Source organism: Acanthochromis polyacanthus, chromosome 2 (genome assembly GCF_021347895.1).
Source record: "Acanthochromis polyacanthus isolate Apoly-LR-REF ecotype Palm Island chromosome 2, KAUST_Apoly_ChrSc, whole genome shotgun sequence".
Classification (NCBI taxonomy): domain Eukaryota; kingdom Metazoa; phylum Chordata; class Actinopteri; family Pomacentridae; genus Acanthochromis; species Acanthochromis polyacanthus.
In genome coordinates, this window is record NC_067114.1 from 20,199,959 (window position 1) to 20,226,734 (window position 26,776).

Sequence of the window (26,776 nt, forward strand, 5' to 3'; positions counted from 1 at the left end):
CTCTTTCCTTATCCAGGGTAAAACACGAGCTTTGCCTTCAGACTCATCTCCCTCTTTGTCATGAACGTGTGGTTCAAAACCCACCATATTATGAAAGCAGTCCGTGATCTCATTCTCTATCTCGTGGCTGTAAATATTAGTCATCTTATGAACAGTAGAGGTACAGCTGCTATGTAAACCTATGCAAAAATCCCTCCAAGATAGTCACAGCTGGTATTCTGGATTTTTTTTTTGAATTGAGGCTTTACTTCTTAGCCCCTCAATCGCCTTTTTTTTTTTTTTTTTTTTTTACTGGAGCTTGGCATGTCTGCCCTCCCAACAGAATCCTTCATTTTCTGACGCTGGTAAATCCTTGCGCCAACATCTCATGCCCAGAAAGGCTGCTTGCCATTCAGGCAAGAGGATGAGAATGTTATCTATTCAGGTACTTTCAAGTCTTGGGGAATTTTTTTGTTTGCTTGTTTGTTTCTTCTCTCACTTTCACTCCAATGATTCGCTCGCAGAATTTTGAACTAACCTCAAAAAAACAACTTTTTTTGTCCTTGAAGACGCTCTAGCATGGACACACAATCCTGAAAAGACACGTGGAACACAAACAACAACCTAAAGGGTTTGTTGTTCTAAAGATGGAACACGCTTTTCTTCACTCATGGTTCCTTCATAATCACCCAGCTCTCCTCGTGCATTATACACGCTTTCACGTGCGCATCCCAAATGTCACTGACGTCACTAACAAAACATGGAAGTCTATTTGTCTGCATTGGTTGAACTTGGAATTATGAATTAATATCTTACCTTGACTCATCTTTCTGTCCAAGGCTGCAGTTACATTTTAGGCCTTCCCTCACAAAAAAAACCCTTCTAAACTGATCCAACAATAGACCTACACTACTGTATTATCTGTATATTTAGAGGTTTTCTCATTTTTGTAGCAGCAAACTTCACTGTTTCCAGCTAGCTAAAGCGTCTCCCAATTGTATCTTCAGATTGAATAAACAGCAATTTAAGTGGTGTCACTGTTCAGTGTCAATGTCAATCTTACAATCGGCAAGAACTAACTGTTTAAACCTACATAGCAGCAATTCCATAATAACTGCAAGGAAAGCAGGCAATAATTTCATAGTTGTTACAGATAACCAAAGTCAGCACATGCAGTCTGACTGTACAATGTGTTGGTCTACAGAGATTATTCAACCTGAAGGAGCATTCCGGTTATTTTCAACCTGACATATCTTCCATTAACGTGGCTGTTGCTGCTTTAAAGGCATTAGAGGAGATTTAATTTCCTACAACTTTGAACGTAGCATGCGCATGCGCAACCAAGGCATCTGTCTTTAGGTCCATTTGTTGCTTGAGCTGACGCCATCGCCCAAATGACTCGCCAGTAATCACTTTTGTTTTTGCATTCTCGCGATCCAGTTGTCTTTTATTTTCTCTGACCTCAAAAAATGCCTTTCTTTTACGGCTGGGTCCCCCTGGATCTTTATCTGCCATTATGTAAAAAAAGATGAGCAAAACAAGTCGCCAGCTAACTACGAAGCTATACCAAAGCAACACATACACAAAACACATGAGTCCAAGGCGTACGTAATCTACGTAACTAGGCCTGAGCCGGAAGATTTTTGATTGACAGGAAAGGGAGCAAACCAAACTCCTCGGTCCGAGCGCGCTGATTGGCTGATGTTTTTCAGGTCCTGCAATGTCCACAGTTTTTTTTTTTTTCATTTTTTATTCTTTTAGAAACGATACATACAAGTCCACTAAAGGTCAGTATATTCATTTTATGTGAATCAGACAAATTAAACAACAAAAACATCCTCCATAATGCCTTTAACTTTGCACTCTTTACATCTGTTGCAGAGATTCAAGGAAGCAAGGAGTCCCTCAAAACAGCGTGTGGATGCATTTAGTGGGGCTATAGGCATGAGCTTCCTGCATCTTAGGTGAAGACTGCAAAGTTAGCATGGCACTTCAAGGCATTATGGACGCCTTGGACTTACGTGTTTTGTGTATGTGTTGCTTTGGTATAGCTTCGTAGTTAGCTGGCGACTTGTTTTGTTCATCTTTTATTACATAATGGCAGATAAAGATCCAAGGGGACCCAGCTGTAAAAGAAAGGCATTTTTTGAGGTCAGAGAAAATAAAAGACAACTGGATCGCGAGAATACAAAAACAAAAGTGATTATTGGCGAGTCATTTGGGCGATAGCGTCAGCTCAAGCAACAAATGGACCTAAAGACAGATGCCTTGGTTGCTAAATTCCTTCTGGACAGGTAAAATGTATTATTGTATTATACTGCGGCCATAGGCAACTTCACGAGTCCTACGCAAGTTTCTGGAGGGGGGCGTTTCTTCGTAAATGTTAAGAGGGGGGAGGTTAGAGGGGGGTGAGGGAGAGGTTGTATGTGCGCATGCGCATGCTACGTTCAAAGTTGTAGGAAATTAAATCTCCTCTAATGCCTTTAACAAAACACGTTAACAAAACGGACAATAGCCATATTAATGGGGAATATGTCAGGTTGAAACAAACCAGAATTCCACTTTAATGTTACTCTTCACAATAACAAACAGGCCTGGGGCAGGTTGTTTCACAATAGCTCAAATAAAACTGAGAATTTACATGCACAAAAAATTCAAATTTTTGCTGCAAATTTGCAGGCCATTTTCCACTAATGAGTGTTTTCTGTAGTTCTGTGAGGCTAAGCCCTTTAGAATTCACTACTTATCCATCCATTAGCATCAGAGGGTGATGGGGTGGGGGATGGGGCTCACCCTGCAAAGGTCACCAATCCATCGTAGGGTCAACACCGAGAGACAAACGAACATTCATGATCAAATTCACAATTTAGAATCAATATTTATTCTACATACATGCCATTAGACAGCAGGAGGAAAACAAAGCATCTGAAGAAAGCCATACAAGCACAAGAGGATCCGCTGAGCAGCAGATTTTAACCCATGACCTCTTTACATGTACCACTGTGCAGTTAACAAATAAGTCAATCTTTAGAAATGAAAAAACAACTCATCTGTAAAACTGTGAATGACCCTATTATGAAGATAAATGCTATCTATGGCACTCATAAACCATCTCATATTTGCCACTAATTGCACACTTTCTACCAGGTCACTACAAATGAAGCACTACCGGCAAACTGTGGTGGCAAATCGCTGGTGATGAACATGTTTGCAAGGAGCAGCAAACTTCTCACTTTTGTAAGGATGATGCTGCAAGTTGGCAAAAAAAATTGCAAACTTGTGCTAACAAACTAATGTTTTTGCAGCAAATCAGCAACAAGTTTGCCTGGAATCCGTCGTAAACGTTTAGCAGCTCTCACCCTGAAGTGTGCTGCTGAAATGAACGTTGTGTTTTGCTGGATACCACTGGAGGACTATGCTTAAAATGCTCTTTCAAAAAATCATAAAAAATTATGGCTATTAGCAGCTTCAGTCCAGAAGTTCTCGTCTCAGCTTACAAAACTCCATATTGCGAGAACACCATCGCGGTTGCTTGGCCTGTTTTATGTTTTGCTCCAAGCTCTGCATACTAAATACACCATTGAACCTCCTCAGGAGACATAAAACACAGTGTAAAATGCTGGCAGTGTTTTCTCCTTAAGCGGTGAACAAACCCAGTAGATCGTAAAAATGATGCAAGGACGCGCACAGTGAGCTGAATTCTTAGTAAGTGTTTACACGCTACGCTTACATTCCGAGTAGCTGACCACTGGCCACAGCCCGAGCTATTTACATGCATCTTGATAAGTTGTGATAGAGTATCCCACGTTTCCATGAATAAACCAATTACACAGTGGTCTTCAATCCTGGTCCTGGAGCTGGTTTTCTTTACTACCCTCTGCTTAATTGAATTCGTTTGCCGTCCCTGGTGTGAATCAGTCCCTGATTAGAGTGAAACCGGCAGCGCTTTGGGCACACTTGGACTGAGAGCCGCTGACCTCAGGTGGCTCATCGCAAGCAGAAAACAGGCGACTGGTAAATCTGCAAGGGAGAAATTCCCACTGACCTGCTATTTTACTCACATTACTTTTAATGTTTGTGCAATTATTCATGCAGTGTTGAAAGAATGTCAACACTGAAGCATCTGATAAACAAAAACACAAAATTTAAAGAGCACACCTGTCCCCATTCAAGTGACTACTTTACCCAAACCTCATGTTCAAATCATGTTAAATGCAGAGTAGAAGTGCTAATATAAATATATTGTGTTGGGAGCACAGTCTGAGGCAGGGTGCGTGAGCTCTGAGAAGCGTAGAGAGCTTTTTGAAAAACACAAGCAGCGTACTCACATTCTGTTTCATTCTGTCATTTTTTTGTTTTGCTTGATTTGAGTGAATTTGACAGTTGGAGTGTTCAGTTTGTGTTGCTTTACCCACAAACGGTTACTAACAACATTCACCAAGTCAGTGTGAGGAGTGTGTGTGTGTGTGTGTGTGTGTGTGTGTGTGTGTGTGTGTGTGTGTGTGTGTGTGTGTGTGTGTGTGAGCTTAGACTAATCAAAACTTACCAGGAACCTCAGTTGCTTCTTTTCTCTGGCTTCTGTCTCCGTACTGTAGATACCTGCAATTTTCTGTGTCAATGTGAGCTCACACGCGTTTGCCTGAATTTGTGCTGCTTCAGATGAATCGTTTTGGGTTTTTTCTTTCTTCTCCTCTCCGCGTTTGCTTCTTGATTGACTTTACATGCACTCATGGCGCCTCGAAATTTGACAAAGCAGCATACCTGGATACACAAACACCACAGCTGAAGCGAAACACTCACGTTATTTACTGTTGCGGAAATGTTGAGATGCTCAAATTACACTCCAGTAGTAGTCAGCAGTTTTGGAACTAATTAAGCATAGATTCTGAAGACAACAACTTCAGGGGCTGTGTTATCAAATGAGAAGATGTTGTGATTTGTTGTTTCAAATCACTGATTTGGCTGAGTATATCAAAGTTTCCATTTTATTATAATGAGTCACTAATTACATTTTTGTTGTAATTAGTTATATTAATAAAGCAGGGCCCCTCCAGTGATTTGGCTATTGCAGTTCTGCTTTAGAAGTAAAACAAGTTGAGATAAGTAAACTAAAGAGTACGGGAGGTGTATAGTTTTTTTCTTTTCCTTTTCGTCTGGCGCATCATTTTCTAATCTCGCAGCATCACATTCTTGTACGCACGCCGAAATACGGCAAGCATTAACCCTGTTACATGATAGTAACACTCAAGTTCAAGTGAAGCTAATATGAAGCCTCGGTAATCTGATTTAGTCAAATCAGGTGGGTGTCTGCCAGAGTCACAGTCTTAATAAAAAGCCATCTTTTACAGCTGGAGTATGCGAGTCGTAGGTTGTAGCATAGAGCTGGGAAAAAAGCTAAAAAATCCCACCCCCACCCTCACCCTACAGGTCTCCCTCTAAATCTACTCCTCCAAAACACATGAACACGAACTCTCTGAGTACTGCTGGAGGACTCATCCACGAGAGAGAGAGTGTTGGTGGAGAGAGCGCATCGGCTCATGACTAAAAACACACAAACAGACCGCATCACCACATCTGCAGAATGTACTGTTCAAGTAGTGGAAGCTGAGATGAGATAAATACCATCAAACACCCGCTTCCAACAAGCTGACAGTGCAGACAGGCAGCAAACATGTACACAGACACATGTAAATACAACCTAGCGAAAGTGGAGGGAGATGAAGACGGCAAACGGCGTTGAAAAAACGACAAATACCCAAATGAGTTCGATCATCGGACATGTTTTGCAGTGGTGGAAATGTCAAGTTTAGCTGCATTTTGGCTACAGTTCTTGCACCATCTGCTTGGAAGCCGCAAAAATATGTCTGTCTGGCCTCACATTTTTGATAGATTTTAAGAAGTAAAAAAGACAACAGGAAAAAAAAAGAAGGAAAATTAACAAAAATAACCAAAAGGTGCCTCCGGGGATGCATCGTGTGCTTTCCCTTCAGGTTGAAAGTTTTAGAGCTTCATTAAATAAAGTCATTGTTTCCCTATTTGTTGTATTTCACATGTCTGCCTCAACTTTTAATGCAATAACCACAAGATATTGGAAAGCCTTGACCTTTTCACTGCCAAAGGATGGTCACTTGTATTTGAATGTTGTTTGAAGTGAATGTAATTTGGAATTAAGGATTGCGAAAGGCATGACAGACTTCCAAATTAATGAGGGCTTGGCATTTGCTCTTTTTGTCTCACAAGAATGATTTTTTAATTTCCAGGGTGTACATTCAGGAGGGTCTGAAGGAACCGTGAGCTGCTGAGATGCTGCTTCATCAGAGTTGGTTTTCATTCTTTTTCTATTAAACACGTATCGACTCCGTATATATATATATATTTTTGCTTCCAAGCACCCATTATTCGCAACTTGCAAACCTATTTCCGCTGGTCGCCTGCCCCCTTCTTCCTACAATGTAAGATTCAGGAGTCTTTGCAGCCATTTCACTTTTTACAGGACCACTGGCTCCAGCACTCACTGCCAGAAGAAAGAAAATATCTTCAAGACGGGCATTTTTCTCCGTAAATCCCATGACATTTTTTCCCACTTCCTGAATGAGAAAATGAGCGCTTCTCAGAGAAGGGCCAACCAAATAAACCCCTCTTTGGGCCTGGAGCCACTAATCTGTAATTTAATTTCAGGCGGGTGTCTGGGCCATGAGGACACACACCAAGGTCAAGGGCTACTGTACAGAGAGATCTGTGCATTTGGGCACAACCTGGGGTTTGATCAACAGTCTCAGGCAGCTTAGGAGGCGCATGTGTTCCTCTGCATGTGTGTGAGTAATGGTTTGCGTGTTGGGGAGGATTTTTCTGCACTACTTATACAAGTCAGACTTGATGCAAGGTAGCTATTTCGCAAATGACAGCAACAAACAATCACAGAGAAAATCCATTATTCAAAACAAGTAAAATGTTTGGGATGACTGAGCATCTGCAAACAGAGAGGGATTAGCCCTAAAATAGGACCGCATCTAACCGAGAACAATTCAACATGTCAGTGTTGATCTGCATGCAAATGAAATATTTGTATTACTTTGACCATAATTCATGTTTTACTCATTATGTAGAATAGTGTAGTCGGCAGATAAATCAACTAATGGAAAAGTGGAGGGATGAATTTGAACAGCACGGCTAATCCCGCGGGTGAAGAGAAGAAATGTCTGTAATAAACTCGACCTTGTTCTGCCTGAATGAGCACAAAGTGGCCCCCGTGAACGGGACCAATAATTACCAATGACCAGGCAGTTTCACCATGTCTCTTTAATGTAAATAGGCACTGAGTTATCACACAGAAATGGCTTTGGCATTCATACAAGGACATATGGCACTGGGACTTGGTTAAGTACTTAAAAAAAATGCAATAAAACAACCTGTACAACCCCGAGCCTGGAAGAGATAAAACATTTCACACCAGCCGCAGAAACGAGCCGAGATAGTCTGTGTTCGTTAAAAACAATTTCTTACATATAAGGCTGTCAGGTCAGCGAGAAAATCAGGGTGTATCCCATGCACCATTTGCAGTTTGTTGGAGCTTAGCTGGCATTCAATTTCAATTCCCTCAACTTACTGAATATAGGAGAGCGGCACACACTGACAGGTACAAGTTACTCCAGCGACAGACGCTAATTAGCAAGTGCAGGAGTAATGGGAGAGCCAAGCTCTCTCGCTGGCAGAGAAACAGTGATGGCAACTGAGGCAGGGTCATCTCTTTAAGTGTCTCACTTCCTATTAGACAGGAGATCTCTGGCACATGCCCCATCACAACCCATGCAGAGTGATGTCAGCGACAGAGAAAGGATTCTGTCACATCCTGTAGTTTTCAAACAGAGCGTCTCGTCTGCATACTGCACATAACACGACACACCCAACTGCATTCACTCGCTGCCTCGGCCCTTCCACTGACTGAAAGGGAGGGTGGACAATAGAATATAATGGCACATGATGTGTTTATTTGTTTTGATGGAAACTCGAGGGAAAGTCTTAGAAAGAAGATGATGGGCTCATCTTCTGCTCAGCGAGGCTTTGACATTCTGTAGGGGACGCTGGAAATAGTCTCCAGGTTGATGGATAGGTGGAGTGGGATTACCCGCCAGACTCATCTCCTTCCCCCTCCGTCCGGCCCTGACTCCTGGAAAAGAAAAAAAAAACAACACAAAAGCACAATACGTGAAACATCAGGCTGTTCACTGCGGGAGAGATGATTAACTTTGAAAAATAATGACACACCACAGGCTGTATGGCTCGATAACTAAAGCAAGGAGTGGTAAAATTCAGCCTCACATCCAGATTACTGATAATTTTCTACCATTATCATCATTATAAATTAGCATCACTCGTGGAAAAACGCAGCCGTAAATTAAGAAGCAAAAGGAGCGGAGAGAAACTCATTCAGAGTTGGCATCGTTAAACAAACAGCAGTCAGAATTTGTGTTTCCAACGCTGCTACAACCCACAAGCCTCTCTCCATGTAGACATCCTGCCTCTGTGAGTCTCTCTGAGCCTCCCCTCGCTCGTAGCCCCTGTGGACCACCCCACCGCGAGCACAGCGAAAGAAATTGTTCTCCCTGCATCATTAAACAGTTTGAATTAACTTGGGTGGAATTTAATTATGTCACACATGATGCTCTCCTGCTTGAAGCTTTTAAAAACAATATAGTCGCCTATATGCTCGGAGATTCGCTTTTTAGATACATTATTCAAGTCAGTCAGCTCTATCTACATGCGGCCGGACTTCTAAATTAATCCAGTGGACTCACCCATCAGGACAGATCTTTTAATTCCTGTTTCCTGGTGAGATACCCAACATATAGACTCTGAGAGGAGCTAATAATCTCTGACTCGTCACAGTGGAAATTCTGCTTGGGCTCTGTGCTCCACTAAGACTTCAGCTGTACTTGTCTGAACCTGTCCTGAATCCACTTTTTTGTTTTAAACACACTGCCGCTTAAATAGTTTTGACTGTGCGCTCAGTAAGCAGATGTGTTCTCGTGTTTGAAGCACTCGCTGTACAGTTCATCACAGGATATACAAAAATAGTTCCGTTAGTGAGCCGCTTTGACTTCCTAATAAACGCTCATTATCATGCCTTTATTATATTTTACACATGACAGCTGGTGTGATGGGGATAAATCGTAAATGAAAACCCTAAGGGCATCGCTAACAGCTTCAGAATGCCAAAGCAAAAGCTGATACAGTTATACAGTCTGTCACTCTGAATGATAGGAATCTTTGCAAATTGCAAAGCTCGCCACAAGAACATCTATTTTGCGGAGCAGCTGAAAATGCAGTCTGGCTTCCATTCGCTCCCTGTCAGAGGGTAATCTTGCCATCTTATCCATCACCCAAATGAACACAACACAATTTTCACACGTGTGTTTTTTTCCCCCCCTCGTCAGATTTAAATTTACCCCTACGTTCCCCCGGAGAGCGCTAAAGATGTGTATTTCAAAGTGGAGTCATGCTAGCTGTTGAGTCCAGAGGTCGGAGGTGAAATGGAAGACTTTCACCGAGAAACCAGGTGAACATCCACAGCCGGAGTCATTTAGAATCTGACAAAATAACAGGGCTGGCTACAGGCAATCAAAAAAAGCTAAATCCAACTTAAGAGTTTAACAAACGGCTTCTCTCCGTGTGAGAATCCAAAGCGGGCATGGCGGGGCGGGAAACATTCCTCCACCTCAACACCTGAGACACAAGTTGATGGACACATTCATTTAGAGCGGGTACACGAGATTGCACACTAATTTACTCGGGCTACAGGAGATCGTTCACGTGAAAGATACAGCGGCACAGTGGATTCAATCTAATGAAGTGCTGCAAATCCACATTGTGCCCGTTTCTTCCCTCATTTACATTGAAACGCAAGGGCCGCATTTTATTCTCGCCGTCATATTTCAATCTATATTTGTGGAACATCGTGAGAAAAAAAAAAAGACAAACAAACCCCAGCAACTTTTTGACTCCAACAGAGACAGCAACAGCACGATCAAAGACAAACACCAGGCTTGACACCGTGAAAGTAAATGACTGGGAATAACCTTGGAGAAGAATTCGGAATAATGAGGAAGCAGCGAAACCTCGGTGATACTTAAAGATCATTACCAGACGATCAAACGCATCGTGACAATTTCTCTGCACAAGAATGGATAATTACGAAGCGTAATGTGTACCACTCAAAGAGGATATACAGACCTGCCTTTAAGGATACATTTACATTCCAGCAGACACCTTACCAGCCTGCAATGAAAATAAGATCCCAGGGGGTCCTGCAGGACACAAATAGCGGGGTGTGGAATATATGTAAATAGCGGTTAGCATCATCAGCGTGGGAAGAAATAGAAGAGGCTATTATTATTAGGCTTAACCATGCGTGTAAATGTGCTGCCTTCAAGTAAACTGTGTGGTATATGGCTCTAAATAAAGCACACAATAGAGTTAGGTGTTGCGTTTTCTCTCTTTCTCCAGCCCCCTTTAAAAAAAAAAGTCAGTTACATAAACATCAGCATTAGAAATTGCCATTCCTAATTTAAATCTAATCAATAAAAGAACACGGCATCACTGCTGTTCTTAAGTCGCACATTAGGGAGCCTGATGTCTACAGCACTGCTAACGCTAGTAGAGACATGTTTTAAATGCTCGTCCTTGTTTTTAGTTGCAACATTTGATTTTAAAGGAACAGTTTGAAGAAAAAACATGTACAAAGTCAAAAGAAAAAAAGTTTTCCGTGCTCTAAAGTGAGCTTTAGAGGTGCTCGTAGGGGGATTTCATTGTACAGTTGGGCAGAGCTAACAGGCTAGCTTGTCCTACGCGTCCTGTTTTGCACAGACATAGAAGTGATTTCTCTCTTCTCATCAAGACAACACATGAGCCATAAAAGGACACGTGTGTCTCACCTACCTAACTAATAAACACAGTTGAAATGTGTAGACTCTGCAGCAGCAGCCTGTGCAGGGTTGAGGGGGAAAAAAAAAGGAAAACAGTCTTGTGCGGTGATAATTCACATAGATCACAACATATAACAATGATCACTGTGAATGATGGAGTAATGCAGCAGCTCTTGCTACAGGCCTTTCCACTTTATCCCAATAACAATAAGCCAGAGTGAGGTGTCTGACAGGTCATTCTGTTACCACACTGTTATTCCAAAGCAGCAGCATACATCACCCTCTAAAAATCCTACACTTTTATTAGCTCTTTTTCCTATATGGTCGAGGCATCCCACCCTCGACCGCTCTCCAAAAGCAGTCGGCAGCCCCCCTGGTGTTAATTATAACTCCTTTCCCCCCCCCCCTGAGAGAGCTTGGGTGGGGCATAGGAGTGCATTAATCTTGATTCTTCACTTCAGTCGAAAGGATCATTTGAAGAGACTCCTGTGGTAAGCCCCACGGGCAAAGTGGCTCAGTACCAGGAGGAGAACGAAGGACGGGAAAAGAAACAGTCCCGGTTTATATATCGTTCACACCGGGACGCCGAGCACCTCAAAGGGGGAAGTCAATCATTTAGCCTATGTTGCTTGTATTCTCAGTATGTTAATCTGGATGAATATTTAGAGTCACACAGGATGATATGCCAAGCATCTCCCACCTGTGTTGTGATTGATTGGGTCCCTGATGCAGCATGAAGGTGACTATCACCTTATGAGCCGAACTGAGCTGAGCTGATCGACGGCTGAAGGACTGTGACATGTTTGTGTCAAGAGTTTCCGTTCAGACCCGTTTTATTGCACACTTTAGCCAGTCATGTTTAAGCACAGACTTCACTGGCAACGTTTGTCATGGTAGATACACATTTCCCATTTGTAGTGGATTTTTCAATGTGTTTTTTGCTCTTTTTAATGACTTTTAATGATTTTGAGTAATACTGTTTTCTGATGTGTCACTAGAATGAGCCATTGCTGCCTGATGCACAATTAATCATTTAAGGATTAACCGTTTTGCTATCATTTGAGAGTGATTAGGGTGATTTTGTAGGGGAGTGCATCTGCATGGAACATGAAAAATAAAGAAAAAAATTCTAAATTGCTTGGAAGCTGCAGTTTTTTATGTTTTGATGTGGATGGCATTCAGATCTGGCTTTCCAGTTGTCATGCACAGCTTTGTGGTGGCGGGTTAAATGGTTGAACAAATCAGTTATGCTGCCTCGTGCAGTGAACAAGAATAGGAAGACACTCCTGACAGAGCATCTGTTTTATCCTTTTTAACATTATCCTTTCTGTAGCCTAAAAATATCTCCGTACACCCGTCTAGGGCAGCTTGATTATGGCCCAAAATGATAATTTAGGGTTATTTTGATCAGTACAGAAATTATGATTAGTCTATTTGTCACAACTCACCACGATTATTAATTGATTTTAGGAACAAAATATTTATATTGCAGTTCAACTGGTCGAGCAGGTGACCCATAAACAAGGTCTAGTCCTTGATGGGTTCAAATCTGCTGCAAGTCCTTCCCCCATTCTTCTCATCACATTTACTGTCTCTCTCTCCAGTGTCCTATATAATGAAGGCTAAAAAGGCCAAAAAAATAAAACTTAAAAAAAAAATCTCCACCTTAATTCAATACATCGCCCCAAAACACCTTACATGCTGAACAACTGCTTCTCTATAGACACAGTTTACAGATGGCACCTAAACGCCTCACATACAAGCTACGATAGCAGGTTAGCTTGGCAGTGTATTGAGAAGCCTCTAGTCTTAGTAGAGGCTAGACAGAAACTGCCTGACTTTATCTTAAATGTTTCAAGATAATGGGAAAAATGTGATGGTTTCCTTGCTAGCAACTATTGGTTGAGTCATTGCTTATTATTTTGCATCTTTAATGTTCTGTCGACTTGTCTTTGAATTCATTTGTCTTAATGGACATCACACTTCCTGCAATCTGATGGTTGACGCATATCTCAGTGTCGATGCTGAAGCCACATATTGTGCATCCCTTGTCTGAATACACAAATTCTATTAAAACAATGTTTTACCTCAAAGAATAAAAAAAATCCAAAACATGATCACATTGCTGTTATTAAGATAAAACACATCACTTCTGCACACTTCTGTCATTAATTAATGGACTGCTATATTTTAAAATAAAACTACTGTGGCTGTTAGCATGTAGAGACATTCATGTTTAAGCTCCCTCTATCTGAACATGTGCAATTTCTCCTGCAGTTTCCCGATAATAAGTGCACACCACAGAAAGCTTTGAATGAAAGTTATCTTTCAGTTCAGCAAGAAACACGATTAGCATATTCCCCTCACAGTCGGGGGGTTGCTCAGTGTTTAGGTTTATGCCATCTGTAAACTTTCTGGTGCTGAACATAGCCAGTAGCTTTACAAACCATATGCTGGGATGCATTTAAAAATAGCAGCTCCAAATTGTGATGAGACTAATTTAGCTTTAAAAACTGGATGTCAGTCATTGTTGCATGCTGCTAGTGGAACACTTCAAATGTGAAGAGTTCTGACATCCTAGAGGGAAAGCTGGGATATCATGTGGCCAAAAACAGAAGAGATGCTTGGATTTGACAAATGTCCAGAAAGCGTTCTCTTCATCCATGTCGGGAAGGAAGAGAAAGTGACAGTGAGCACCTTGAGTGAGGAATAATGACGCTAATCTGCTGTGACAAAGGACACGGCCTGGTGACTACACACGAAGCCAGCCATGCCATCGCCATGGAGGTCTCAACACTGACGACACAAAACATACAACAGATGAGCTGCACGGTCACATGTGCTCCTCGGTGTGCTGGCATGCAAACGTGTAAAAATACAGCAGGCATCATTGCATCATTTAGTCTAGAGATCCAGTGCAACCCTTTGCTTTTTATTTTTCATTTTTATCACTCCATCTGATGCGCCTACTTCGGTGTATAGAGTCTAATAAAATCGCCTCGGAGAATATGCGCGTGTCGATAGTATCTTTTTATATTATGGCGATAATCACTTTATTTTGCTTGTTACAGCCCTTTTTGTGGAGCTTTTTTATCACCCATACATTAATACTATATCTCAGAATCACAGTGCCCTGTTGTCTGTACCCATGCATGTGCATCTGTGTGTGTGTGTGTGTGTGTGTGTGTGTGTGTGTGTGTGTGTGTGTGTGTGTGTGTGTGTGTGTGTGTGTGTTTTTAAACATCAACACACCGCTGATCTTGTATGCAGTCTCTCATCTGCAATATGAGTAATCCATGGTAGTTAATTGAGCCCAGAGGCAGTTGGTTTCAATGAAGGCTCCTGTGCTTTTCTGGCAAAAACAGGAGAGAAGAAGCTCTCTGGAGAAAGGAGCTCTCTGTCGAGAGGCAAACAGAGCAGAACTCCTGCCGTGTTCATTAGCTGTCATTGATCAGTGATTCAGTCGCAGTGCAACTCTTACCACAGCTCACATATTACCAGTTTCATCTCCCCAAAATTAATATAAAGGTAAGAAAGTGGAGCCAGCACAGCATTTTCCTCCCTGTATTTTATTTTTCACTGCACTATTTTGATGTGGATGGATGTTTGCCAAGGTTTTCAACAGCATGCAGAGATTGCGACGCAGCACACTTGTCCATTCCACAGTTTTCTGATATCAATATGAGCCACTATATTCGGTTATTGGCTTCCCTCAGAGGCTATCATCGCTGCAACCTCTTCCATCACAGGAGATGTACTGTAGAATGAGGCTGCGAGGTATAAAAATGCTGATAAATGGCTGAGACAAAAGCATAAATAATGCAGAGATCAGAGATACTGGAATAGAGAGTCAAACTCCTCTTCAAGACACCCCACACCTCCCTGGAGAGAGTCCAACGTAAGTGTCCTGTCTGACATCATCAGTGTCTGCCGGGCTTCACCTGCCACGTACAGCACAGAGGAACTGAAGAAGCTCCTCTCCGGCTCTGCTTGCCCTTCACTCGTCCACTCACCAAAGAAACGGAACATCAGGAAACTCACATCCCATCTCCTACACCTGGCTGCAGCAGGCTTTAAAATACACTCAGGCTAATTTTCTCCTTTCAAATTTCACCCTGTTTTACCCCCTTTTATCTCCCCTCCTCTCCTTTGAGAAAGGACTCTCAATATGCAGCTCTGTGTGTAATTATAAAACCATGACGGAGCAAAGCCTGAGCTACTACAGCGCAAAAGAAGTATAACAATGAGATGTATTCTAAGCATGACAGTTCGGAGTTTAAGTGAATATATAGGGGTGAATTAAATCAATATTTCACAACTCTTCCGAAGGAGCTGCAAAAGGGCCATTATGTAGCACTAATTGCACCTATAGGGCCTATCTTTAAAAATGTAATCTGCACTCTCATTGGAATTCATCCAAAGTCCTCAGGTAGATGACCGGGATCGTCCATGCTGTTTCTCATTTCACTGAGTTTTCTTTATTCTCTTCATGTCTACCTTTGAATATTTATTATTCTCTCATTTGCAGCTATCTCTGGCTAGGCCAAGGTTTTGCACAGTACCCCTCCTTATCCCCCCCTTACCGTAGAAAGAATATAAAGCCTTAAAAAAATCATTGTAAATTATGAACAGAGGGCTAGCAATCCATTGCAGAATTTCACCTGGGAAGCTGCAGGTGTCTCTAGACAGTTTTACTTCTAAGATATTAGCTTTTTTATGTCAGATGAGTCAGTTGTAGTCTCAAAGAACAATACGCTGATATTCAGCATTTTTTTCCCCCTCAGGTTTTGCTTTAACCAGCATTATCCAGACTTTATGGTTACTCAGCTATCAGAAAGTACTCCTCCACTGGCAAACAGAATGAGGGAATTTGAACTAAAATGATGATCATTTTGTAAAACAACCAATTGGCTCACTCATTCTTCTGAAGCAGCACATTAGTGTTGGACGATGACTGGACCGTTCTCTGGAAAAAAATGGATTGGAAATTTGGACTCATGCTTTTACTGATCAGCCACAGCATGGAAACCTTCTGTGTAATATTGTGTTGCCCCATTGTGTGGCTCCTGTTGGACATGGGTTGTTCTGTGGTGCCTGTTTTTTTTTTATTTATACAGAAAAAGCTGCACAGATGGCGCATTTGGACATTAAGCCAACACATTCAGTTGTCATCAGACTAAGGAAAAGGAGAGCATGTCTGAAAGGGGCTAATGTTTACGTAAGATCCGCATGAATGTCAGGGGCCACGGTTTCCCAGCAGAGCACTGCGATGTAACAAGATGATCAATGTTATTCACTTCACCTGTCAGTGGCGTCAATATCGTGGCTGATCAGCTGTACCGGCTTTAAGGGGGTAGTTGTGTGAATAATGTGAAGAGGAGATTAAAATTGTGCCATCTCCCTACATACCTTGAAGTGATGAGTATAAAACCAAGATTTACTTCACAAAGCCTAAAACCCTTCCTTTAATGCTTTGTTATAAAGAAACAGATGTCGTCCTCCTTTCTTGGTAGAAAAACAGGGCAGACAACTGTGACTGGCAGCTACCTTAAGCAAATTTCTGTCTTAACTACCGACTCCAAGTTTTATTCGCTGAGCACCTCTATTGTTGTCTGAGTCTGAACAAGCGCTAAGTTGCCATAATAATAGTAAATAACATTTACAATCACACACAGCATAAATGAGCGACTAATGATGGCAGCAAACAGTGTTCACAATCTGCAAAATATTGAGCGCGCTGCAGACAGCCATTTACTATGCCGTCTGTGTGTTTCGCTGCTAGTAATGGAACAATAAAAGTGTGAGTTGATAAAAATAAGTCACGAATGAACACATGTATCGATAAGGCAAAGGTTTATGAAAACAAAGTGCCCCCTGACTCGAAAACGACTTAATTAAATGCAGAGCCGTGCTTTATTAAATTAGATATGCTGCACTCTGCATAAATGCATTAATCGATAGCAAAACTGCCACACAAATATTAGAATAATTGATCCAGGATGATTCAGCAGCGAGGAGGTCTTGGGGCTCGCAGGATATTACCGCGCAATAACAGTCTTGGTGAAGGTCAGTGGATACTACAGTAATGACAAATGTCCTCCCTTTGACTCCTACTGGCCAGACTTTATTTTGGCTAGTTACAGGAAATTACTTTCTGCACCTTCCATCATCTTCTTCTCACTCTGCATGCTGCGACTTTATGGCAATGGCCAATCAGGGTATAATAAAAACAAGCTGTAACTGTCCAACCTTGTAATAAAAAGTATTCACACAACTGACACCAAACTGCTGGTTATTAAAGTAAGAGTTAGAGGCCCAGCGAAGAACACATGCGGTGTGGGTCCATACTGTGCTAATGTGAGATAGTGGTGAAGTAAAACACCCAGCAAACTCCATCTGAATAGCTTGTCAGATGGTCGAAGAGCTTAGGAACCATCCTGCCAACTACTTGTGGCACTTATTCTGGGTGCAACAGATTGAGAAACTATGAATGTCTTCTGGTGGAGACGGTCTGAAAACATACAGTATTATCCCCATAGTTAAATGATATCATGCCCTGTCTTTACAAGAGGCGGTTTTTCACCCCAACTTCGAGTCTGACCCTGATGTGATCGGTCATCCTGTCACATGAACCACTTCTTTTCTGGTATAACTATTTGTGACAAATACAAGATGGCAACAGTAGCATTATCTAGATTATTTTCTATACAATCTCTGCAGTGAATGAGCCCATACTGTGCACAAATGCACAGAGGTATAAACCAATTATATGCAGTCCAACAAATCAGTAATATTTGAAGTGCAGGTTTCCTTTATTAGTAAAAAAAAAAATGAAAGTCTTAAACAACAATAAAAAGGAAACACTCACAACAGCTAAATAATCAAATTGTGTTTCATTTTTTGATGAGAGACAGACTACAGTGTGCTGTTATCTCTCCAGCACCACAGTGACAAAAAACTTCAATATCTGTCAAATCGAAATTGATGGAGTGTCTGAAATGTCTCCCAAAATATCAGCATCCAATATCAAAAAGATCCACGTCAAAACAAAGAGGGAAATACATCTTTTCACTTAGAAGAGAAAGCTTTGAAAACAAAAACATCCTCTGTCCCACGGCAACTTCTGTCCTTTGTTGGTTGCAGTAATGTAGCTTTCCAAAAATAGCCCCAAGGTTTTGGGCTTTCCTGGCCTACAGAGGTCCATGTGCTGGGTTCAGGGAGGGAGATGGAGCAGAGCACAGGCTGAACATGGTTGAGTGAACAAGGGGCCAGCCATGGGAGTGTCCTAGTCCTCTCCCCCAGGGATAGAGTCCAATACTGCCAGCACCCTGGCTCCCATCACTATTGGAAATCCCTGCCTGTCTACTTCTGCTGCTGTGCTGGTCCAGGTCACACTGTTAATAGTAAAGTAAAGCTAGAAAAAAAAAACTTATACAGCCAAACAGTCAGCCCTCAGTCTGACAATATATGTGGGCTACAAGGTAGAAAAACATCACCATCTTTACTCTGAGAAATGCCTCACAACCCTGCATTAAAACAGTGAAGAGAAAGCATCTTCAGCAAGTGGAGACTGAGGAAGTACTAAGCAAAGGTCAATACAAGAACAATGCTCTACACCATGTAATAATACTCAGACGGCATAGCATCACCTAGACAAAGAGCACAGACCGACAGAGGTAGAAAGTGAACATAAATGGCATCAGGCCAAATGTATAAATGTCATGGTCTCCAAAGAACATCTGGAAATGTTTTGGGTGGGAAGAATTAAAACAGGAAGGACTTCCAGTCTACACCAGCCAGGGCTGCTCATGGGGGATTCTGTTCATACTGCAGCAAAATGAGATGTAACATACAGACAGCAAGATGCAGATACAGCAGGAGTCTCTGGTGCCTACCATACTCACAGACAGACGACCACATATTGTATCCCACTGCCTGTGGGGCTACTTTTTTAGTGGCTCCATATAATGTAGAGAGTGTTTAGTATGGTCACACAACTCTCAGGTCAAAAAGTAATACCGATGAGTGTCTGCAGCTACGTTCCCTGTTCTCATTTGGTGTTGGAAATGTCGCTGTCCATGGTGCTGAAACTCTGTTCACTTTCTTTTTCAGCAAATATGGATCTACAATTCATATTATTCACATTGCTGTTCTAGTCTAAGGGATTTTTTTATATCGGCTTACTAAATGTATTTCAGATATCTCAATTTTGGTGCATAAAATCATACCCACACTATAAAAACTATGCTTTGTGTTGTTACTCTGGGGAAATTCTTTTTACTTTATTATATTTGAATAGATTTTTTTTAAATGGATGAAATTTATTTTCTGTAGTAAAGTGTAACTTCATTTCAGTGTACCGAGCTCTGCTGTACCCAATACATTATAAATCCTGTGCGTTTATTCTGATAGTTCAGTTTTTTGTAAGTCTGCTGAAGAATTCACAGCGAACTGTAATAATATTTTAACATGGTTGGGAGAAGAAAAGAAAAAGAGAGGAGCTGACTACTGTTCATGTATCTCCACAGTGGTAACTTGGGTATGTAGTGAGCCAGCATGGCAGGGGGTGCGATCTCTGACTGCTGGTTACCATTGAATGCTGTGTATGGTAGGTGTGGGTAATGGGAACATGCAGGTAAGCACATAATGGTGTCTTTCTTGTGCAATACTGGGTGCATTTGAGTTCCTGTTCCAAGCACAGAAAGTATTTGTGTTTATCCACACATCTCAAAGTAGAATTACTGCCTCACACTACTAACAAAGTTGCCGTTTACATTCCTGTCTACTCAGATATCGAGCTACTTCTGCAATCATTTTGACATCAGGATATGAAACGTAATCATGCCATCATTTTGTCTTTTTAAATTTTTGTGTAAAACTCTGCCATAATCAAAGTTTGCGATAATGCCAAAAACTTGTTTTGTAGGGTCACAGTGACCTTTGACCACCAAATTGTAACCAATTCACCCTTGAGCTGACAATAGGACATGTGTAAAGAATGGCAACCCAAAAACATAATGCCTCTGTTCTCAATTCTCACCCGCTAGGAGACAAAAAAAAAAAAAAAAAAAAAAATCAGTGGGAGAATGTTTAAATGTTGCAAATATATCCTATTAACCTTCTTATGGAAGGCTCTTATTGAAACCACAAAAGCAGTGTGCTCTGGCTCCTCACAACCAGAAACTTCATGACACTGAATATTCATAGTTTCAGACTAAAAAAAGAAAAAAACAAACAGACAACTTGCATGACTCACATTTTGAACGGTTTACCATTAATAAGAGTCTTAGTGTGGCTTTGCGCAGGCTGGGAAATTTATGTTTGCAAGGCAGATAAAATGAAATAGATTTGTTCAATCAGACAGTGACCCAAAGATTCCTGAAATCAAAATGTCATGACTTCTCATATACTCGACTGTCTGCTGAATTAATGCAGCCCAGCCTCATTACAGCAGCACTTACCCATAGTCTCCAGAGACTGTGTCCTCCAGAGCATTACCACTGAATATACCAGACAATTGTGATGAGGTAAAAACACACACACACACACACACAAACACACAAAAAACACCTGAACAATACATTAAAATGAAGATGCACTCAGACACACATACAGTAAAATCAGACTTACCTTTATTCTCTTGGCTTTAACTTTTCAGTGGTGTCATGGCTGGAGAAAAGAAGAACAAACAAGAATGAATACTTGCGCTGAAAATACAGAATCAAAAAAATCTGGCAGCAATAACAACTACAAAGTGATCATGTTGGCATCAGTGGAAACTTTCATGTCCATTGTCTCATGGACCAAAGCATTATCACCGGCTTTGTAGCTGTTATCCTGCTCCCTTCCTTCTTCAGCACCCCTCTTCCTCCTCCTCTGCTCCATCTCTGTGCACCAACCTTGCCATGGCTAACAGGAAGCAGAGGGCACAGCGCTTTATTTAATTAGTCACAGCAGCTGAGTGCTCATGTGGAACCAAACAGGGGAGGCAGATTGGGGTAGTGAGATGGATAGGCACTCTCCCACCGGGCCTTGGCTCTGCTGTCAGAGGAGCGTAGATTACATGACAGAAGGGGGATTGGGGGGAGCGTGGGGTGTATGGCAGGAGGATGTAAATGGCACCTGTACAGGGGGATTCTTCCCAGAAAAAAAAAAAGATTGCCTTCACTCTTTGCTCCTGAAGCAACCCTGTCCTCCCACACAAGCATTCTTTACAGTTACTTTTGTCTCATATGCAAACAAGCCAGCAGTGGGACTGGCCTGTTGTTGTGATGTACAGCACCGAGCGGTTTGACTGCTTTTATTAACTGTGACAACACTCATTATTCCAAATGATTTAGGAGCTGCTATTTTTCTTCTCTCTCTTCTGACAATGATCAGGTGGCCTTTTCCTCATAGACCAGCAGATAACCTCTGAGAGGTTGCAGAAGTAGCTCGATGTGCAGCACATTCTTGATGAGTTTCTTTCTGAACTCGAGGCATGGGAAAGACAGACAAACTTTCTCCAACAACTGGCAATTCCCCTTTGTCACATTTAGCAACACTTTCTTGTGCTGCAATTATGGAATATATACGATAACAAGACAAAGCATGCACAGAAAATATCAATTTGTACATAATTAGAGGGTTTGGTAGGGCATGAGAGCTATAGGATTCATGTGATGCAAGGTTTATATTCCCATTATTATCCAAACTGGTGTTACTGAGTCCGCATTAATGGAAAGGCATCTCAGGGTTCACCCTTGGAGAAAACACAATCCTAAACATGTGGCTTACTGTATGGTGCTGAAACAGCAAAGAACATGAATGCAGTGCTTGAATAATGTGTGCACAGCTACTAAACATTAGTGTGCAGGGAGCTCTTTTAATTAGTGCTCTTGAAGTTATCCAGTGACCCACATCTAATAATGAAGGCAACATGAATGTTCTATTTACATATCTTTAGTCAGTAATGTGTGACTGCTGGGAGAACCCGGTGGTTGAGTATGTGCTGCCAGTGGAAAGGGAGGGCATGTCAAAAGCAGAATTGTCTGGGGCTGCCTTCTAAGGTCCTCTCAACTGAAATGTGGAATTCTATATTAGTGACCTGCAGGTTTGAAAAACTGGGTTAAGTATGTGAATACTACATGCAGCTTCTTAATATGCCTCAGTCACGTAATGCAATGCACTCCAAGAATCCACTTCCAAGAGCTTTTTCCAGTACTCAGTTCTTAGATTGGACTCGCACATTTTGGTAGATTTTACTCAGGAAACCTTTGAAAAGCCAATGTCAGAAAGTAATTCAAATATTTATATTGTTTATGTCACTGCTGTCTGGCTAGAAGTCATCCTCACTGCCTGTGTTGCTGCCTTGCTTTTTTGGCATGTTGCTGTCACCGACTGGTCAGCAGGATGGAATAATATTAAACCACTTGGGTAACAAACTCAACAGGGCACCTTTAAGTTCAATCAATAGCCTGTTTTTCACTGCAAGGCCGTTAAAGGGCAGCCCAAACTATTATCCATGTTACAACCGCAAGAACTACTTCTACAGAACCTCATTCAGGGCCTTTTGAAGGGGAAAGAAAAAAATAGCTACTTTGGGATCTGAGACGGACACTTCTGATCATACCTGACACACTGTTATGCAGGTCTGAACTGGAGCTCTGCCCAGTGATGACTATTAGCTGTTTTGGCGCACTAAGAGTCAATGTGTTGGTCGAAGCTGTTGGATACTACATCACAATGGAACTAAGTCGGTAAATATTGATTAGGGGGCTGTTCCTGTAAACCTTTGTGGTATTTGTACCCTCTCTGAGTTCCTGTAGTGGAAAGCCACCCAGTTATGATTAGGGATCGACCATATCTTACAAAAACACCAAATTATTTCATTCATTTTTAGTTATTATTGGTTGCATTTTGTATGGGTAAATGAACATGCAACGCAATTTTCTATATAACTGATTACCTCCCGAGGCAAAAAAAAAAAGAAGAAAAAAATGATTTAAATAACATACAGACACACTACTAATACAAATCTTTAAACAATTCATTTCATTTACCCAAGATGCTTCACTAGATTCCCACATGAAACATGATGAATATTTTATTCCTTATATATTAAGGTGCTGTATTTTCATTGCTATGTAACTCAAGACAAGATGGAAAGTGAATATAATAAGCACAGAGGTGACTTTGACTCTGGCACAGCTGTCCTTGTTTCTGTCTGCCTGATCAAGAGTCACCTTCTCGTAGCCTTAGCTTGCTAGCCTCTTTAAATCAGCACAACATTTAAGGTGATGAGCTACTGGACTTGAAGCTTTAATATGATTTCAGCAACTGTCATCCATCTCTCTGTGGTGGAACTGGCATAAAGGAGTCAGAAGAAATTGGTGGGTGGGGCCTCTTTCTGCTTCCAGTTTTCTGACGTCTGAAATTCCCTAACCTTCCACCTTCACAGGACCTTGCTTCGGTTAAGAAGGGTTAATAAAAGCGTTTTTCACATCCTGCTCTCTTTTTAGAGGGCGTGTCAAATTGTTCTTTTCCAACAATTCTTTGTCTGTGAAAGAACTGGGTCACTGACTAGCAGTCTCTTCCAGGGCCTTGTTGCTAAGGCCTGACTCCTTTGAGTCCAGGCTTTAGGGAGACAGGGGCTAGTGCACACAAACTGAAGCCAGCTTCTGACAGGAGAAGTTGCACTTGCATGACTACAGCCTTCTCTAAACAGCACATCATGCTCAGATTACTGAATACATTTGAGAGGGGAGGTGGGGGATGAAGGCAGCAAGTACTGTACACACAGCATGTCTCTGCATGCGGATGGACATTAGCGTATACCAGTGCTTCTTTCTGTGTTTTGTGGGTATCCCTCTGCATGTAGCTGTGTGTTTTGTGTGTGTGAAAGGGTTGCTGTTGGCTTTAGCGGCTGCAAATACATCCAACATTTGAGCTCCACTGTTTGTTAAACATTATTTGCCTCAGCTGTAAAGGCAACAAAGGGATCCTACCCCACTGCAAATGAATGAGCCCGGGTCCCTAGTTATCACTGGTTATTGTTCCAATCAGGCTGGCTTTGAAAGGGGAGGCACACTCTCCTTTGGACAGCTCATTAAGATAACACACAAACGTGGCTTCCCATCATCCTGGGTTTATTAAAGTGGGGCTCATTTCAGCTCCTTTGTCTCATGCAGGAACCTCTGCCTTTGTCAGCGCAATTGGAGCCAGATGGCAAAACAAAGCTGCCTGTCTGGATTGCTTAGAGAGTGATCTCAGAAGACAGAGCCATTAGCTTGACTTCACCAGCTCACCACCCACAACGTCCACCTGGATCAACCAGGTGCATGGACGATGACGAGAAGGAGTGAGAACAAGGGTGGCTGCAAGTTGCTGTCTTGCCACTGGAGTGCAGGCATTACTGCAGTCTCCCAGCTCTGTCCTCCTTTGCCCAGCCCCTTTAGCTAAAGCTGAGCTATTAAGTCTCGCTAGTTGTGGGATGGCTGACCCCGCTCCTGGCTGTACAGATCTCTCTGAAACATTCATGAGGGAGGCAGTAGAGAATAAAAGCCATTGTCCCCCTTCACTCAGAGACTCTCCTTCACCTCTCAGCTTATTAAAATCACATGGTATTAACTTTGGCGTTCACAGAAAGGCTAAATAATTCAATCAGAATTAAAAAAGAGTCCAATGAATAACTCTAATGACATTAACGCTTGAGGGAGAACTGCTCAGGACTGTGAGGGGTAGTCACTGAGGCTAGGCAGGCAGAAGAAACTTGCTCTGCTTGCTAATGGCAAAATTAATTCTGAGCTTATAAGGTCATATTCATACTAAGCAAAATATCAAATCACTCTCATCACAGAAAGAGAAGCATACATAGCAGTATTTTGTCTTGGTTCATTAGCACTCTTAAAAAGGAAACTATAACACGGAGCTAACCTTTAAACTCCTATTCAATGTAAAGCTACAGAAAACTCTGAATTTGTAACTGAATAGACATTAAAGGAAGCGTTCTATTTTGCATCCATATTCACTTTCTTACTCAGAATTACATTAGGAGAGACCAGTCTAACGTCTTTACAAGCCAGTTGCATGTTAGCTTAGCTCATCAAAAAGAGTGGAAACGTGGAAACGGCTAACGAGGTTCTGTGCAAAGTTAACAAAATGTGCCTACAAGCTCACTAATTAGCACTTAACTGAAATATCTAATTTGTTTCATCTGTATAAAAATTGAAATATTTGCAGTTTTATGGGCAAACTATTTCTTGCCCAGATGTCGCAACTTCCTCGACTTCTGCTGCGGCAATGATGTTGCCAAGCAACCAGTACAGACTCTCGCCTCAGCTTTGAATTTAGTGCTTATTAGCAAATGCTAAATGAAAATGGTGAAGATCCAAAACACAGATATACACACAAAGAATATATACCTCTTCTGCTTGTGAGATTACTGCCCACCACCATATTCCATAAGGGATATAGTCAGGCCACTTGCTGCTTTTGGTTGAAGTAACGAAAGAAATGACAAAACCAAGCAACAGGAAAATACATTTTCTAGTTGATAAGTTATCTTGTAACATGTTACTGTTCCAAAACTGTTGAATTTGTCATATCACAGTAAGTAAGGCAGCATAAAGGAATGATCGTTAACATCGCACTTAACTATTGGGCGAAGAATGACACTACGTTTTCACTTCCCTGTTGCTTTTCTTTATTAAGCCTTATTTCATTATAAACTACATGGCATGATGAAAGCCATTACACAATGTTGTGAAAAACAAAAGGAATATATTTAGAAAATAATTATGTAGGATGACTGTCGCAAGTACTGTTGTTATCTACAAATGATGAAGTATTTTGTCCTCATAGATACATATGCATTACAAGAAATGGTTCCCCCATATCAATATGCTGGCTGCGTTGATGCATAGCTGTAATAAACAGGCGAGACCAGAGACCAGCGAGGTATCCATGTGTATCTATCTATGACAGTAAACATCAGCATGTTAGCATTCTAATGGCGAGCTATGCTGACATGCTGATGTTATCACTCCATTCAAAGCAAATAGCCGAGCTCTTTCCTCTTTAAGATTATACCTTTGACACACACAGAGCTGCTAGTGTGTCTGTAGACTCTTGTTCATATTTTGGACATGACAGTTGTTCAGTGATTTGCACTAGTTCGATTTGATACAATAACAGCTTGTAGAGGGCTTGAAGTGGTGCAAAGACTGTCACAGAAGGTCTACTTATTTAGCTAGACTAACCATCGTAAAATTCAAAGCAACTTATTCCAAGCGACAACAATGTGCCTCACAAATTTCAGCCAGGACTCAATTGCAATATCCATTTGGCTTGATAAACTGGATCATTTGAGTGCAGAACACGGCAGCGCTGTTGTTGGCATTTTGTGAAACTTGGAACTTGTGGAACTTGTTACCATTAAATTTACAGACAAGATAGATTTTACTGTTATAGCTGAAGCTTTGGGGGAACGTATAATGTAACACAGCTTGTTGGCACCACTGAATTAGTGTGTCCGTCTCCCTCTCTCTACCGCAAATACACAGACACACAGTGGAAGAGTTATGCCGCTGGGTCGCTGTGTTGAATGAATTTGGAGCCTGGAGCTGGTCTCATTTCTCACGTGTACTCATGCTTCATCAGCGTTCACTCACACTTCGGTAAACAAACTTAACATTCAGTTACTTGTTCTGTTGGGTCCCTATCATACAGACACCTACACGTCTCATTAAAGAGGCTAGACTGAATGGTGGGTGATTTTTGCATTGTTTGATATTTTTGAAACTTGAAGTGTTTGAACAGTAAATAAATAAACCTACATGTCAGGAAAACATACACCTCTGGATCAAATTTCTAAGGTTTCCAAGATTTTGCATCCG

The 26,776-nt window shown here is 41.6% G+C and overlaps 1 protein-coding gene across 1 annotated transcript in view; it reads right to left on the reverse strand.

The window, feature by feature from the left end:
- Positions 1 to 7,259: 7,259 nt before the first annotated feature.
- The window catches only part of cd276 (CD276 molecule), a 70,723-nt gene continuing 51,206 nt past the window's right edge, over positions 7,260 to 26,776 (reverse strand). Inside the window, exons 7-8 of the mRNA XM_022200460.2 lie at positions 20,532 to 20,570; positions 7,260 to 8,146 (exon numbers count right to left, since the gene is read on the reverse strand). Of these exons, the coding sequence (XP_022056152.1) occupies positions 20,548 to 20,570 (23 nt within the window). The 3' untranslated portion in view covers positions 7,260 to 8,146; positions 20,532 to 20,547. The remainder of the gene's footprint in view (positions 8,147 to 20,531; positions 20,571 to 26,776) is intronic.